General features: G+C 45.3%; 1 protein-coding gene across 6 annotated transcripts in view; it reads right to left on the bottom strand.

Moving 5' to 3' along the window:
- The window catches only part of LOC138745789 (A disintegrin and metalloproteinase with thrombospondin motifs 20-like), a 381,593-nt gene that overhangs the window by 184,033 nt on the left and 180,361 nt on the right, over positions 1-17,199 (bottom strand). For all 6 annotated transcript variants that reach the window (XM_069903086.1, XM_069903087.1, XM_069903089.1 and 3 more), the window contains 4 exons: positions 13,288-13,392; positions 11,236-11,381; positions 8,904-9,085; positions 8,339-8,475 (listed from right to left, as the gene is read on the bottom strand). In XM_069903086.1, coding sequence (XP_069759187.1) covers positions 8,339-8,475; positions 8,904-9,085; positions 11,236-11,381; positions 13,288-13,392 — 570 coding nt within the window. The remainder of the gene's footprint in view (positions 1-8,338; positions 8,476-8,903; positions 9,086-11,235; positions 11,382-13,287; positions 13,393-17,199) is intronic.

Below are 17,199 nucleotides of genomic sequence, written 5' to 3'. Positions count from 1 at the left end.
TGTGGGATGTGGGAAGTCTAGGACAGCATACTTGTCCCAGATGACTACACCTGCAAAAGGTGCATCCAGCTACAGCTCCTTACAACCCACATTAGGGAACTGGAGCAGGAATTGGATGAACTGTGGATCTTAAGGGAGGCAGAAGTTGCGGTAGACAAGAGTTTCAGGGAGGCAGTCATCCCTAAAATTCAGGAGGCAGGTAGCTGGGTGTGATAGTATGGGATCCTATCACCTCTGTATATATTTGTACATAGTGCTAATGATTGGCTGAGAGCTGTAGCCACACCTATTGGCCAGGTCATAAGGTGCTGCACCTAACCAGACCCAGGTCAGTCTGGACTGGTCGACCTCGATGTACTACGCTGCAGTCTTTTGGTAATAAAAGACTTGGTTTGAATCTATAAATCTTTGAGTCATTCAACATGTTACAATTTTATTACCAAAAGATTTTCAACGGATGGAGCGAATGCTGCGACCAGAATGCCTCAGCATCGACCCACAGTCAGCTACTGCCCAGAGTGATTTCAGGCACTGGGTGTGGTGTTTTGAGGCATACCTGTAGCATTCAGACCCCATCATGGAGGAAGACACAGATAAACTGTTGGCTCTGATGTCAATTGTGTTCACGAGGGTCTAAGAAAACATACAGGATGCGACCTCCTATACAGCAGCCATGAATGTGCTAAAAGGACTCTATGAACGACCTCTGAATAAGGTATATGCCAGACACATGCTGGCGACCAGGAGACAGCAGCCAGGTGAGTCCTACAGAGCCTATCTACAGGCACTAAGGTTACTGGACAGAGCATGTGCAAGCACTAATAAAACAGCAGCTGGGATCACCAGTGACCTCATACGGGATGCTTACGTGGCTGGGATTCGGTCTAATGAGGTGAGACAACAACTGTTGGAGCACAGGGGAGACAGCGTCGTGGAGATTGTACAGATTGCAGAAACGATGGAGGCTGCAGCCCTGCACACAGAACTCTGGCCAGACATGGGCCCACCACCACGATGTGAGTTGAATGTCTGCTTTTAATTCGCCTCCCCATGTCCCGTCAATGGCCTCGCCACTGACACGCTACCCAATGCGGCCCCGAAGTGTTACTTCTGTGGGATGGAGAAACACAGTCGATCCCTGTGCCCTGCGAGGAAGGCCCGATGTCAGAAGTGCAAAAAGAACGTCCATTTTGCAAAAGTCTGCTGGTCCAAGGTGGCCGCCACAAAGCACAGTGTCTCATGCGAGGCCCAACCGTCTTCCCCAAATTCAAACTACTCAACCTCAGAACTCTCATCCAATGAGAGCGATGAACCGATCACATGGCAACACTTGTCGATACAACGCAAAAACCATGTGCTGAAGAGGTTTCCCTCGTAGTACTCCACCCTCGCTGCCATGATGCTGCACCCCAATGGACTGTCCACTCCACACACGCCGCTGCCACTGTGACCTCTGTGCCAGCAGGCCCTGGCGGATCGCCTGATCGCCTGCACCACGGCTCTCCACTTTGGCCCCCTCGCTCCCACTGACTTATTGGCGCCACGGCTCTCCACGTTAGCCCCCTCCAACTGGGTCTCTACATTGGCAGACCCCAACGGACCACCCACTCTGATGACATCACCGCGCAAATGTAGCACACAACAGGCCTAGGCACCAAGACACTACGCCCCTACTCCAGTGATGCGAGGCTCCAACGGACGACCCTCCCAGCGATGCGTGACGACATTCCGCCAGCTTCCGGAGACACCAACACAGGCAGCTCCGCTGGAGCACCAACACAGGCAGCTCTGCTCCCTGCATCGTTCGCTGCATTTGTGACACTGGATCAAAGCCAACCACATCCCTTATCTAGGGCCATGGAAACCATCAAGGTGAACAACCAATATGCTAACTATCTTTTTGATTCAGGTTCGATGGAGAGCTTCATTCACCCAGACCTGGTCCAACGTTGTGCGCTGGCAGTTCACCCGATGGACCAGAAAATTTCACTGGCCACAAGAGCCCCACTCAACGGACATCAAGGAGTAATGGTGTGATGACTTTGAAAGTTCAGGGCATCAGCTTTTTGGATTTTAAGTTTTAGTCCTGTTGCAACTGTGTGCTCCTGTATTTTTGGGTTTGGATTTTCAATGCCATTTTAAATCGGTGTCACTGCATTATGGTGGTCCCCACGCCCCGCTCTCTGTCTCTCACCACCGCTCCACTCCACTCCGGATACCTCCTGCCAGCAACAGCCCATGCCAGTCCCCATGCCGCGACGCTCCACTTGTAGTCTCCCCACTCTCCGGGTCGCTCCTCCAGCACTCTTCACCAACCTCACTCCCGACTGGAAACCGATCGCCACCAAAGGCCGGCAGAACAGCTTTGGGGGTCAGGAAATTAATTAAAAGTGAGGTGCGCAGACTGCTGGACAAAGGCATCATTGAGCCCCATGCAAGTCCCTGGAGGGCACAGGTAGTAGTTGTGAAAAACAGGGAGAAGCTGTGGATGGTGGTTGACTACAGCCAAATGGTCAACCGCTTCATGCTCTTGGATGTTTACCCACTCCAGCGAATCACGGACATTGCCATGTGTTTTCCACCATCGACCTTCGATCAGCCTTCCACCAGCTCCTGATCCGTCTGGAGGACTGCCCCTTCATGGCAGTCAAAGCGTACGGGCACGTACCAATTCCTCAGGGTCCCCTTTGGTGCCACTGATGGGAGTTGTGGTCCTCCAGCGGGAAATGGACCAGATGGTAGACCAGAATGGGCTAACAGCTACATTCCCGTATCTAGATAATGTCACCATCTGTGGCCATGACCCGCAAGACCATGACGCCAACCTTGAGAGATTCTTCCAAACCGCAAAACGGCTGAACCTAACGTATAATTTCGAGAAGTGTGTGTTCCGGACCACTCGCATCGCAATTCTAGGTTGCGTGGTGGAAAACGGGGTGGTAAGGCTGGATCCTGACCATATGCACCCTCTCATGACCTCCCACCACCCCAAACCCAAAAGGTACTCAAACGATTCCTGGGTCCCACATGGTAACGGGCAGGTCAAAAAGGAGAATGCCACTCTCTGGAAAGTAATCACATTTTCCCTCTGGTTTAAAGGCCTCACTGGCAGGACGTCCTCCCAAACACCCTACTCTCCACCAGGTATCTGTTATGTACTGCCACCAACACTACCCCACACAAATGCATGTTCTCATTCCCACAGAAGTCAGAATCAGGAACGACCACACCAGCTTGGCTGACTGTTCCTGAACCTGTCCTACTGAGACATCATGTCCGGTACTCAAAAAACAGCCCCCTAGTGGACCAGGTAATGCTGCTTCACGCGAACCTGCACTATGCTTATATTGAGTACCCGGACGGATGGGAGGACAGTCTCATTAAGTGACCTGCCCAAGCTGGGTCTAACATGGGGACCAATAAGATAGAGAGGTGTAGTGATGAAGTCTTGAAGAGGGAACACAGCAAGTTAGGAAAGAAGTTAAAAAGCAGGATCTCAAGGTTGGTAATGTCAGGATTGCTGCCTTTGCTATGTGCCAGTGAGGGTAGGAACAGGAAGTTATGACAGATGAATTGGTGCAGGGGGCAGGAGCTGCATCTGAACTGGAGGGGGATCGATCTCCTGCAAGACTAGAGCGAATGGGGAGGGTTTAAACTAGTCTGACAGAGGTGGTGGGGTGGTGGGAATCAGAATGTGAGTGCAGAGATTAGGGTAGAAGGCAACAGGGTATTAGGGTTGAGAAAAAGGAAATTAGAAAAAAATCAACAATAATGTGCAGCTAAGAAGACAAAAAGGACAGGAGGTGAAAAGACAGGATAATTTGATGAACAATAGAGAGACAGCAACATCAGTTACAGATACTGGACTCGGGGTCCGGTACTTCAATGCACAGAGCATTAGGAATAAAGTAGATGACCTTGTTGTACAGCTACAGATTGAAAGATATGACATTGTGGCCATGACTAAAACTTGGCTTAATGATGGATGTGATTAGGACCTGAATGTCCAAGGGTAAACAGTGGATAGAAAAGATAGGTAGATAGAGGGGGTGGCTTGGCCCTGATAGTAAACAATCATATTAAATCACTAGAAAGAAGGGACATAGGGTCAGAGATCATAGAATCCTTATGAGTTGAGTTAAGAAATGGCAAGGGTAAAACGACTCTATTGGCAGTAACTATTGGGACCCTACAGGCCCCCAAAGAGCAGCTAACTTACAGCTGGAAATGGAAAAAGTGTGTCAGAAGGAAAATGTCAAATCGGATCTCAGGAGAGAGAGTTTGTAGAATACCTATAGGATGGCTTTTTGGAGCAGCTGGTTGATAAGTCCACCGAGGGTTCGGCGATTTTGGATTGGGTGATCTGTTATGAACCTGAGGTGATTAGGGAATTAAAGATAATGGAACCCTTAGGAAGTAGTGATCATAACACGATTGAGATCAGTTTAAATTTGAAAAGGAAAAGCTGATATCAGGTATGTCATTATTTCAGTAGAACGAAGGAAATTACAGTGGTGTGAGAGAGGGTTAGGCCATGTTAACTGGAAAAGTGAGCTAGATGGAGGGACGTCAGAACTGAAGTGGATGATATTTCTACATGAAATAAGGAAGGTGAAGGATATATTCTAAAAACAAATAAAATTATGAATGGAAAATGGCACAAATGTGGCCAACAAGAGAGGTTAAATAAAAGCAAAAGGGAGGGCAGACAAGAACCAAAATTAGTTGAAAAACAGGACTAGGGAACTTTTAAAAACTTACAGATAGAGACAAAGAAAATCATTAGGAAAGAAAAGATGAATTAGAAAAGCAGTTGGCAAATAACATACAAAAGATACTAAGATTTTTTTAAACATATGAAAAGTAAAAGAGAGAGACATGGGTAGATCTAGAACCGATTGAGAATGATGCTGGAGAAATTATAATGGGGAACAAAGAGATGACAGAGGAACTAAATGAGTATTTTGCATCAGCTTCACTGAGGAAGACAACAGCTATATACCTGATAGTCAGAGGTCTCAGGGAAAAGAACTAAGTACAGTCAGGATTACTAGAGAGATAATGGACTCTAGTAATTAGTAAACTGAATGGACTAAAGGTAGATAAGTCTCCTGGGCTAGATGAGGTACACCCATCTGAAGTAGATGGGTCAAAGCTGAAGGAGGTGGCTTTTGGGGGTATTGTGGACAGTGAGGAAGATTACCGTAGCTTAAAAAGAGATATAGGAAAACTAGAGGAGTGCACTGAGAAATGGCTGATGGAATGTAATACGGATAAGTGTGAAGTGTTGCATTTTGGAAAGGCAAATCTAAATAGGTCATATACATTGAATGGTAGACAATTGAGGAATGCAGAGCTACAAAGGGATTTAGGAGTTATGGTAAACAGTACCCTCAAAGTTGATACTCAGTTAGATAGAGTGGTGAAGAAGACATTTGGGATGCCTTCTTAAATCGGAGTATTGCATTCAAGAGTTGGGATGTTATGATGAAATTGTACAAAGCATTCGTGAGGCCAAATTTGGAATACTGTGTGCAGTTTTGATCACCAAATTATAGGAAGGATATAAACAAAATAGAGAGAGTGTAGAGAAGATTCACGAGAATGTTTGAGTTACAGAGAAAGGTTGAGCAGCCTGGGGCTTTTTTCTCTGAAGCGTAGAAGATTGAGGGGGGATTTGATGGAGGTGTTCAAGATTTTAAAAGGGACAGAGAGAGTCAACGTGGATAGGCTTTTTCAATTAAAAGTGGGGGATATTCAAACCATAGGCCATGGTTTGAGATTGAAAGGGGAAAATTATAAGGGGAACATGAGGGGAAATTTCTTGAGATGTGGAATAAGCTTCCGGCGGAGGTGGTTGAAGCAGGAACGTTATTTACATTTAAGGAAAGACTGGATTATTACATGGAGGGGAGAGGATTGGAGGGGTATGGATCAGGTGCTGGTCAGTGGGACTAGTAGGGTGCGGATTTGTTCTGGCATGGACTAGTAGGGCCAAACTGGCCTGTTCTGTGCTGTATATGGTTATATGGTTATATGGAGATTGTGGAAGCATTAGTATTGATTTTCCAGAAATCAATAGACTCTGGCATGGTTCCAGAGGATTGAAAGGTCACCAATGTAGTTCTGCTGTTTAAAAAAAGGTAAAAAAAAAAGGAGGGAGGCAGAAAAATGGAAATTATAGCTCTATTAGTTGCTAACTGGAAAGTTATTGGAATCGATCTTCAAGGACGAGGTTATCAAACACCTCGAGGTGCATGACATGACAGGTCCAAGCCAACATGATTTCATGAAGGGAAGATGCTGCCTGACCAGCCTATTGGAATTTTTTGAGCAAATCTCATGTTGGGTGGACCAGGGAGAGGCTGTGGGTGTTGTGTATTTGGATTTTCAAAAAGTTTCAATAAGGTGCCACCTAAGAGGCTGTTTAATAAGATGAGGGCCCATGGAATTACAGGAAAGACACTAGATTGGGTGGAGCATTGGCTGAGAGGCAGGATGTAAAGGCTGGGAATAAAGGGGTCCTGTTCTGGTTGGTTGCTGGTTATTCGTGGTGTTCCGCATGGGTCAGTGTTGGGGGCCAGTGTTTACAATGTATATTGATGATTTATATTATGGACTGAATGGTTTTGTGGTGAAGTTTTTAGATGATACCAAGATAGGTGGTAGAGTAGGAAGTGTTGAAGAAACCGAAAGGTTGCAGAGAGACTTGGACAGTTTAGCAGAGTGGGTAAAGAAATGGCAGATGAGATATAATGTTGAGAAAAGTACAGTTGTACATTTTAGAAGAGGAAATAAACAGGCAAATTATTACTTGGATGGGGAGAAAATCCAAAATTTGGAAGTGGAAAAGGACTTGGGGGTCCTCGTGCAGGATAACCAAAATATTAACTATCAGGTTGGATCGGCAGTAAAGAAAGTGAATGCTATGTTGGCATTCATTTCAAGGGGAATAGTGTAAAAGAGTAAAGAGATGTTGATGAGGCTCCATGGGGCACTGGTGAGACCTCATTTGGAGAACTATTGGGCCCCCTATCTTAGAAAGGATGTAATAACGATAGAGAGAGTTCAGAGAAGATCTACAAGGATGATTCCTGGTATGTAAGAGTGAACACATGAGAAATGTTTAGCAGCTCTTGGACTGTATTCATTGGAGTATAGAAGAATGAGAGGGGATCTCATAGAAACATTTCAAATATTGAAAGGATTGGATAGAGTAGATGTTAATAAGATGTTTCCCTTGGTGGGTGAATCCAGGACAAGAGGGAAAAGTCTTAGAATTAGAAGGTACCCATCTAAAACAAAGATGAGGATAAATTTCTTCAGCCAGAGGATCGTAGATTTGTGGAATTTGTTGCCACATACACCATTGGAGGCCTGATAAATTGGGGAGCTTAAGGAGGAGATTGATAGGTATCTAATTAGTCAGGGTATCAAGGGATATGGGGAAAAGGCCAGAAATTGGACCTATATGTGAGAACAGTTTAGCTCAGGGTAGAGATCAAGAGCAGACTCAATGGGCTGAATGGCCTACTTCTATTCCTTTATCTTGTATTCTTGGGAAAAGCCCTAGATCTGTCAATCTTGTTTCAATCCAGGCAAATTTCCTCTGCACCATCTCCAAAGCATCTGCATCCTTCCTGTAATGAGGCACCCAGAACCGAACACAATAATCCAAGTGGGGTCTAACCAGAGTTTTACAGAGCTTCAACATTACCTCATGGCTATTCAACTCCATTCCCTGACCAATGAAGGCCAACACAACACACACCTCCTGAGCTACCCAATCAGCTTCTACAGCAACCTTCTCCCTTCCCATCAGGCAGAAGATAGATGAACGAAAACATAAACCACCAGATTCAAGAACAGTTTTTTTTATGGCTATTACCAGACGCTCAAATTGATAAAAGTTGATGGTCTCTCACTGTGTAACTGTACTTTTCTACAAACCAAGTAACCCCACATACTGCACTCTGTGATTCACAGTAACCCTGCACTCTGTGACTTACTGTAACACCGCACCCTGCACTCTGTGACTGTCTGTAACACCCTACCCTGCACTCTGTGACTCACTGTAACACTAGACTATGCACTTTTGTTTTATTAAACCACTACCTGCTGAACAATGTTTGGGTCAACTCACTTAGATAGCGTGCCAAAAAAAGGTTCTCAATGTATCTGGATACATGTGACAATGAAAAAGTCAATGAACAGATATGTCGATGCAGCGGAGTGCCAGTCGCAGTGCTGTCTGGAATGACCATCTTCTCCCAAGGTGCTAACACACAGGTGCAAAGATGCCCTCGAGTTCCACCAAGATGCTTTTTTCATAACTTACTCTGCACAGGCCTTGTACACAAATGTCATATGTGTCGGGGCCACATGGTGTGCCATCAGTCACCCAATCCTTCAACTGATAATATGCCGTGGTCCCGGCCACGCGGCACAAGAGCTTACAACGATCCTTCATTAGAACTACACAGAAACAAAAGCACAATTAAACACAGGCACAATTAAATGGCCTCCACACACTCGTGGATTACACTAAACCGCGCCATGGAGTGTGGGGGATACGTATCACCAAACCGCACCTGTGGAGTGTTGGGGACACGTACCACCAAATCGCACCAAGGAGTGTTGGGGATACAAACCACCAAACCACACCATGGAGTGTTGGGGATAAGTACCACCAAACCACGCCATGGAGTGTTGGGGATACAAACCACCAAACCGCGCCATAGAGTGTTGGGGATGTGGACCACCAAACCGCACCATGCAGTGTTAAGGATACGTACCACCAAACCGCGCCTTGGAGAGTAGGGGATACGTACTACCAAACTGCGCCATGGAGTGTAAGAGATACATATCACCAAACCGTACCGTGGAGTGTTGGGGATACGTACCACCACTGTACTTGGGGAGCCAGTGCACGTTTTGGGGTAAACCATTAATATTGAAATGTTTCCCATTAAACTCTGAGCACTGCTGCTCTCTGAAGTCCTTGCTTCCCTTTGCACATGGCTCGGTGTTACAGGATTGGAACTTCATCCTGCGACCTATGCAGTACTTGCCACCGTTCCTGGGGCTGAGTGAGGTATGGAACAAGGTTAGATAACAGGCAAGTAATTTTAATTTTAGCAATACAGCACAGTGGAAGGACCTTCTGGCACATTTAGTCTGTGCTGAACTATTATTCTGCAGAGACCAGTCGACCTGCATCCAGACCCTTGCCCTCCATAGCCCTCCCATCTATGAACCTCTATTAACATCATAAATGATGAAATTGACCCTCTTCAGGAGCCAGCTCATTCCATACTCTCGAAATTCTGTGTGAAAATGTTCCACTTAATGTTCTATAGAGATTGCTCCCTCTGTGACCTCCTTGGCTATTCGTCCCTTTCTACCAATAGCTCTCTTGGCATCTAGTCCTGTGTCTGCGGGAGATGCTACATTGGGGCCCATAATGCCTCCCTTACCATCATTCGAGGCCCCAAACACTCCTTCCACGTGAAACACTTCACTTGTGAATTTGCAGGGGTTCCCACTGTGGCCTCCTTTACATTAGAGTGTCTGGATGCAGACTTGGAGATTGCTTCAATGAACTCCTTTGCTCTCTCCACTGCAATAGTGTGGATCGCTCTCTCGCTCTCTCGCTCTCTCTCTCTCTCTCTCTCTCTCCCTCCACCCCCCACCCCCCCCCCCCCCACTCTTCTTCCCTCCTCCCCAGCCTTTTTTATCCAGTTGCTTGTCTATGTTTTGCTTATACCGGATGAAGGTTTCTGGCCAGAAACATGTTTTAAATCTTTATCTCCTGTGGACTCTAATGTGATGTGCCGAGTTCTCCAGCATTTCTGTGTTTTTACTCCCCATAATGCTCGTTTAAACATTTTCTCCTTCAGCTTTAACCAATGTTTTCCATTTCTTGTCTCAGTGGAAAAAGACTACTTCTGTCAAATATCCCCTTTCTCTGCCACTCCAGTCCTCAAACCCGTGCTGCCCAATTGGACACATTTTAACCTCCCAACTAACTGTGCTGGCTTTTTTTTGGAGGTGGGAGGAAACCAGAGGACCCAGAGAAAACCCTTGTGGTCACAGGAAGAATGTAGACAGAGACGGTTCAAACCTGCGTCAGTGACACTGTAATTGCTCTGTTTTAACAGCCTTGTTAACCGTGCTACAAATTGAAACCTACAGAATTGACAGTGTTATCTTTACATGCACAGGCTACACCAAGAAGCTAGTCTCTTCACTCCTGAAAATATACAAATTTATTCACACAGTGACACAGTTAGCATCACTGTTACAGCACCAGCGATTGAGACTTGGGTTCGAATCCCACGCTGTCTGTAAGGAGTTTATGCGTTCTCCCAGTGTCTGAGAGGATTTCCCCATGCGCTTTGGTTTCCTCTCACCCGTTTAAAACATATTGGGGTTGTATGTCAATTGGGTGTAATTGGGCAGCATGGCGCGAAATGGCCTTTTACCATGCAGTTTGTCTAAATTAAATTCAATTAAATAAAAAATTAGATTGAATTTAAATTTAAAAATTATTTACAGCAGCAAAAGGGTTTTATGGTGAATTTGTTAAATTGACAATGTCAGTGGTGAGACCAGCATATTGATTGCCCTTGGGGAGGTTTTCCAGTCCATCTGCTGATGGTGTTTCCACAGAGATGATGGGGAGCAAGTACCAGAACTTGGTTGGGACACATTGAAGGGCCAGTAAAAGGCAGGATGTTGGTGCATCTTCTGCTGGGACACAGCGCGCAAGGATTTGGGAGCAGTTGTCTCAGTGCTCTGGGTGACTTACTGCACCATGCTTTGGAGACGGTCCAGTGTCGTCAGTCTGCACTGGTGGGAGGGTGGGGGGTGGAGGGGGGGGATGAAGATCTCAGGTACTGTATGGATTATCAACCAAGTGGAAGATAACAAGAAATTCTGAAGTCTAGTGTAATGCTGGAGAAACAGCAGGTAAACTTTTTTGGTCAAATTTGCCAGGTTATTTAGAATAAGTTACAGGAATCAAATTCCCACAAAATCCAATGTTAATTTCATTAGGGAATAGCTGTGGTGGCTATCACCAGGACACCAATGGAGAGGGAGCAGGCCTCCCCACTCTGTGGACCCCCACTCAGCGGGCAGGCATTTCCTGTGCAGGGGGAATTTTGAGACCTGCGAGATTGAGGAACCCTGACCTCACTGAGGAAAGCTTCGAGGTGTTGGCAGGCAGCTTACCCTGGCTGGTTACAGTCTCGGACTGCGCTTCGGATCCCTCCTCCGCATGGCCTGGAGCATGCTCCGTACTGTCCCCAAGGTCCCCATTCTCCATCCACCGTCCTGCCTGACGAGCCTCTGCTCACACAAACTCCACGCTGGCAGTGCTGTCATCACACAAAGCAGGAAATGAGCCTTTCAGTTAAACAATGAAGTCTACAGGCATTGGGGTGGAGTGAAACACACAAACGTCCTGGAGAAACTCAGCAGGTCACGCACAATCCATGGGAAGTAAAGGGCAATCAATCCTTCATCAGGTATAAGCAAAGGCACCTGAATAAAAAGGTGGGGGGGTGGGTGAGAGGAGGAGAAGAGAGCAGGGAAGGAGGGACATGGAGAGGAGCTCAGGCAAACAGGTGGGACAGTAAAAGAGAACAAAGCTGAGGTGATGAGAGAGGGCAACTGTAAGGGAAGGAAGGTAAAGGGAAGCTGGAGCGAAATACACAGAGGGTTGGGGGAGAGAAAGACTCAGGGGAGGGGTTCAACAGAAACAGAATTTATGCTAATACTGTCTGGCTGGAGGGTGCCCAGACAGAATATGAGGTGTTGTTCCTCCAATTTGAGGGTGGTCTTGGTTTGGAAGTGCATGAGGCCACGGATTGGTGTGGGAATGGGATGCCGAATTGAAGTGGTTGGCCAGTGGGAGGACCGGACCTTGCGGTTGCAGCAGGCAGGGCAAAGGTCCTTAATGAAACAGTCTCCCAGCCAAGACCAGTCTCTCTGATGTAGAGGAGGCCACACAGGGAGCACTGGATCCAGTAAAAGATTCAGCGGTGAAGTGTTCCTCCTCCTCCCCCTCACCACAACATCGTATTCAGGCACCTGTCTGTTTTTGCTTATCACTGACAAAGGGCCCAGGCCCAAAACGTTGGTTACCCTTGCTTCCTCTGGATGCTGAGTGAAGAAACGAGCTTTAATTGGGATCCTCACTGTCAGAGCAGATGTACCATGGTACAGAGCAACAAATCAACCATTGGAAGACAGTTGGGCTGAACCGCAGGTAGGTCGCAGAATGGACTGAACATTGGTATGGGTGCAGAGGAGATTGGCGAGGATGTTACCAGGACTTCCACTGAGGGTAGGTGAAAAGTTTAGGTAGATCATTGGGGTGAACTTCTTCACACAGAGAGCGGTGAGAGTATGGAATAAAGTGGTGAATGTGGGCTCAATTTTCACAGTTAAGAAGAATTTGGACAGGTACATGGATGGAGACAGTCTGGAAGATTATAGATGGGTGCAGGTCAGTGGAACAAGGCAGAATAAAAGTTTGCCACAGAGTAGAAGGGCTTAAGGGACTGTTTTCTGTGCTGTAAATTTTAATGGTTCTATGGTTCTAACATGTAATATTACACAAATTGCCTTCTTCCTGCTCTAAAGCAGACAAAGAGTTACCATTAGCTACCACCCTTTACAGTATAAGAGAAAGAAGCAAAATAATCCCTTCAGAGTCACTGAGTATCTGTGGATCCTCCTCCAGTGCTCACACAGCTCTGCAGCCACAAAGACACAAAATAACATTTTGTGAATCAGAGGCAGTCCAAAAGCAGGTGGAAAACCCTAGGAAAGTGCAACTGATGGAGGCAATTCCTCACTCTCAGCAACATGGCAGAATCCAAACTAACCAACAGAGAAATAGTAGAGCTGGGGATGCTGGAAGTCTGAGCAAAGACAGAATTGCTGGAGGAACTCTGCTGGTCAGACAGCATCCACAGGTGAAAATGGACAATCAATTTTTTTGGAATCTGGACCATCCTGGGTTGCGATAGGAGGGTCCCGACATGAAAGTTGACTAGCCACGTCTACCCATGCATGCTGTCTAACCCTCAGAGTCATCTCAGCAATTCTGTGTCTGGTCTAAACCAACCAACACCTTCTTTTCCCAATAGGCATTGCTGAGCTACTCAAGCACGGAATTATGGCTTAATTGTCGCAGGGTACCGATGTCTGGCAGCTTATGGACATCTGGTTTCCAAGATGCATCGCTGCCCAGAACACTAACTCTGCAGAGCTTACCATCTTTTGGCCACAGTCAGTCCCGTCAGCCAGAGGCATATGTTGTGTTCGGCAGCCCCTGTGCACGCCTTCTGCACTTGTACACCACAGTCGCTTGCATTGTTTCTGTGTGGACAATGAGCTTATTTTAGCGAGGCAACTCTCAATGATTATTTCATAATGGCATGGTTTGCATAGTAGTTTAGTGCAACACTATTACAGCGTCAGTGACCCTGGTTCAAATCTGTAAGACGATTATGCATTCTCTCCATGACCACGTGCGGTTCCCTCTGGGTACTCCAGTTTCATACCACCCTCCAAAAACCTACAGGGTTAGTCTTTGGTGTATTTAGGGAGCATGGAATTGTGGAGTGGAAAGGTCTATTCCCATGCTGTATCTCTAATTTAACAATAAAAATAGACTGGGCCAAAACAACTTGCTTATTTTTCAACTTATTTAAATTAAATCCCTTCTGTGCATGATATTGTTTGTTGCAATTCGAAGTGGTGCTTCGAGCATATATTTCAAAAGTTAAACTATCTCACTTTTATTCTGCTATCGATTAATTCTGTGAGAAACGTAAAATTTTCAAGCCTTCATTGATGCACTTGTTTTGGGTTTGCCCAAGTTTAGAAGATTTTTGGAAAAATTATTTTCAAACTTTAATTCGAGCCATTCGCTCGATTTGTGTTTTTTTTCTCTCTCAGGAAGAGGAAATAGTCTTGACTCCAGAAGCAAACTTCAGCGTTTACCTCACTGATAGCCAGACGGGCAATTCTGATGAAATGGAAAGGCAGTTCCCCACCTACTCATACTCAATGGTTACAGGAGGTCATGGCCTTCCTGTGTTTAGAAAAAAATCAGACATAATGTTAAAGATGTATCAATTTTTATTTGGATTAATTTTGCAAATATGGAGTCAACACAGTTATCATAGATTAATTCAATTACTTGTCTCTCATGTGGATTAAGGAACCGTCTAATGAAGTTCCATCCACTTTTTACTTTGTACTTGTATGTATGTGAGATGACTTGGTGTGTGTTTTCCTTATAATTTGGTATGTAAGTTTATATGTCTAACTCAATAAAAATACTTTAAAGAAGGTGACCTTTTATAAGACGTGGGGCCCAGTCATGGAGTATGACCATAATTCAAAGGATGAGGTGTTTGGATGCAGTCGACCAGTGCTGTCTGGTTTCCGAATGTCATCCTTCATTTTCTATGTTAACCTTGATTAATGGAATTCGATTAATGGTGGGGGGGGGGGGGGGGAGGAGTTCTTTTCCTTTTTTAATATATGGATAGAACAGGTTGGATTGGGAAAGGTGCAGACAATTTGTACCATGTATGATCAAGGCTTTATTTGAAATGTACAAATGATCAGTCTTTTCTTATATTCCATCCTATATATTGGATTTAGATTTGTGCATTTTTGTATTAAACTCAATAAAAGTATTTTTAAAAGAAATTAAATCAGGTTGTTACAGGGCACAAGTAAAGGTGAGTATTGATCATCTCGTTTTATTCAGAGGAGACATTTACTTGTGTCATGTTGAGGCGATCACATGATAAAATAATTACCAATTTGAAAACCATCAAATAGAGAAAAACCAGAAAACCTCAGCACACACAAGAGCTGGAGAAACTCAACAGGTCATGCAGCATTACAAACAGAAAAAGACTTTGATATTTCATGCCCAAGTCCTTCATCAGGTGTAAGCACCTGAATAAAAAGGTGGGGGGGGGGTAATGGAGAGGGAGGAGAAGAGAGGAGGGAGGAAGGGGCAGGGGTAGGAATACAGGCTAACAGGTAAGAGGTAACTGGTGGGAGGGTAGAAAAGGAAGTTGAGAAATGATAGGGGAGAAGGTCAAAGGCTGAGAAGGGTAATAGGAGAGGGAAAGGAAGGTGGTGGAGACCCAGTGGATAGGAGACAAAGGGTTAGGAAGACAGAGATATGGGGGAGGGAAATTGGAGGTCTAATATTGATGGTGTCTGGTTGGAGAATGCTCAGACAGTATATAATCTGTTCTTCCTCTGGTTTGTGGATGGCCTTGGTTTGGCAATGCATGACGTCATGGACAGGTTACTCATCTACCAGCCCAGAAAAGCACCTTTAGTCTGAGGTTCGTGACATCCAGAGTATAGTTGATGGAAAAATAAGCTGCAGAATTGGATGGGATGGTTGATGGGTCCAAATGGCCTCCCTCTGGGCCACAAGGAAATATGAAATAGGTCAAAACTAAAAAAGATCATCAACCTTCAAAATTAATTTTCTCATTGTCAAGGTGCTGTTATTTTCTTAGGGTTTGCTGAGTATTTTTTTTTTTAGCAATTTTTATGTTTATTTATTGAATATTTTAAACCACTTGGTTCCATTTCATTCAACTGACTTACACTCATGATCAAAATTACTCAACAAGATTTTGGCCGGACATTGGAATACTATAAATGGCAGTCATGTTAGCCATTCTCAGCAGCTGGAAAGTGAATTCCAGTATTAACCTGGGAGGGGGAGAGATAAAAATGGGAATATATTGAACAGAGAACAGTACAGGAAAGGGCCCTTCGTCCCACACATCTGTCTCAAAATCAAATTGAAGCTCTTCTCTTTGCACCTGATAGATAGCCCTTCAAAGTCCTTCATATTTAAGGATCTATCCAGAAGCCACTTAAACACTATTATTGCATCTGCTTCCACCACTACTGCTGGCATCCAGCACTCTCTGTGTGAAATATTTTCCCCTCACATATCCCTTAAATTTTCTCTCCTTCACCTTTAACTTGCCCCTCTTGCCTAGGGAAATTTTTCTGACTGTCCACCCCATCAATGCCTCATGTGATTTTATAAATCTCTAACCGATCTCCCTGCATCCTTCGACACTCCCGTGAAAATAACCCAAGTTTGTCAGTCTCTCCCCATAATTCATAACCTCTAGACCAGGCAACATCCTATTAAATCTCCTGTACCCTCTCCAAAATTTCCACATCCTTCTTGTAATGAGGCAGTGAAATTTGCACACAGTATTCCAAGTGCGGCCTCACCAAAGTTTTATCTCACTGCAATGTGGCCTCCTTACTTTTATACTCAGTGCCCTGCCCAATGAGCCCAAGCATATCAGATGCTTTCTTTGCCACCCTACCTACCTGGGTGGCCACTTTCACTTAGACTGGACCCCCCCTCCCCGCGATCCCTCTGCATATCAATCGTTTTAAACATCCTGTCATTAACCGCATATTTTCCCTTAACATGAGCAGAAAACCAATTAATTCAGAGTGAGAGAGCCACTCAGGTCAGGAGAAGAGTTTAAAAACAAGTTTCATGGGTCTCATTAGGGACTGCGAGAGCAGGACTGTGACTGAGAGGAGAAGTGTTTAAAAAGCACGGGAGAGGTAGGTGCTCGTTTAAATATCTCCATTGGCTAATTAGCTATAACCAAAAAAAGGAAGGTACAGTCCAGCCGAGTGGCAATTGTGATGCCCATTGTGTGAGTGGCCCAGTGTAAGAGTGGGACATTGAGGTTTTGATTCAGGAGGACTCAGTGGAGGAGGTGTAAGAGTTGAGGCAAGGTAAAGACAGGATTTTCTAACACTTTCCTCTTTAATAGACTGTGGGAATGGCAGCCAGGGCAGGGACATGCTCCTTTTGTAGAATGTGGCTGGTCAGGGAAGCCAACACTAACCATGATGACTTCATCTGCGAGAAGAGAACCCAAACGCAGCTCCTTGCAGACTGTGTTAGGGAGTTGGAGCTGGAGAGTTGGATGAATTCTGGATCATTCAGGGGGCAATAGACAGGAGTTACAGGGATGCAAACACACGTATGAGGCAGGAGGAAAGTAGCTGAGTGAAAGTCAGAAGAGGGAAAATTACAAACAGGAAGTGCAGGACACTCCTGTGGTCATTACCCTCAGCAACAGGTACACCCTTTGG

This window comes from Narcine bancroftii, chromosome 11 (genome assembly GCF_036971445.1).
Source record: "Narcine bancroftii isolate sNarBan1 chromosome 11, sNarBan1.hap1, whole genome shotgun sequence".
In the NCBI taxonomy this organism is placed as follows: domain Eukaryota; kingdom Metazoa; phylum Chordata; class Chondrichthyes; order Torpediniformes; family Narcinidae; genus Narcine; species Narcine bancroftii.
This window is presented reverse-complemented; position numbering and strand designations above follow the sequence as displayed.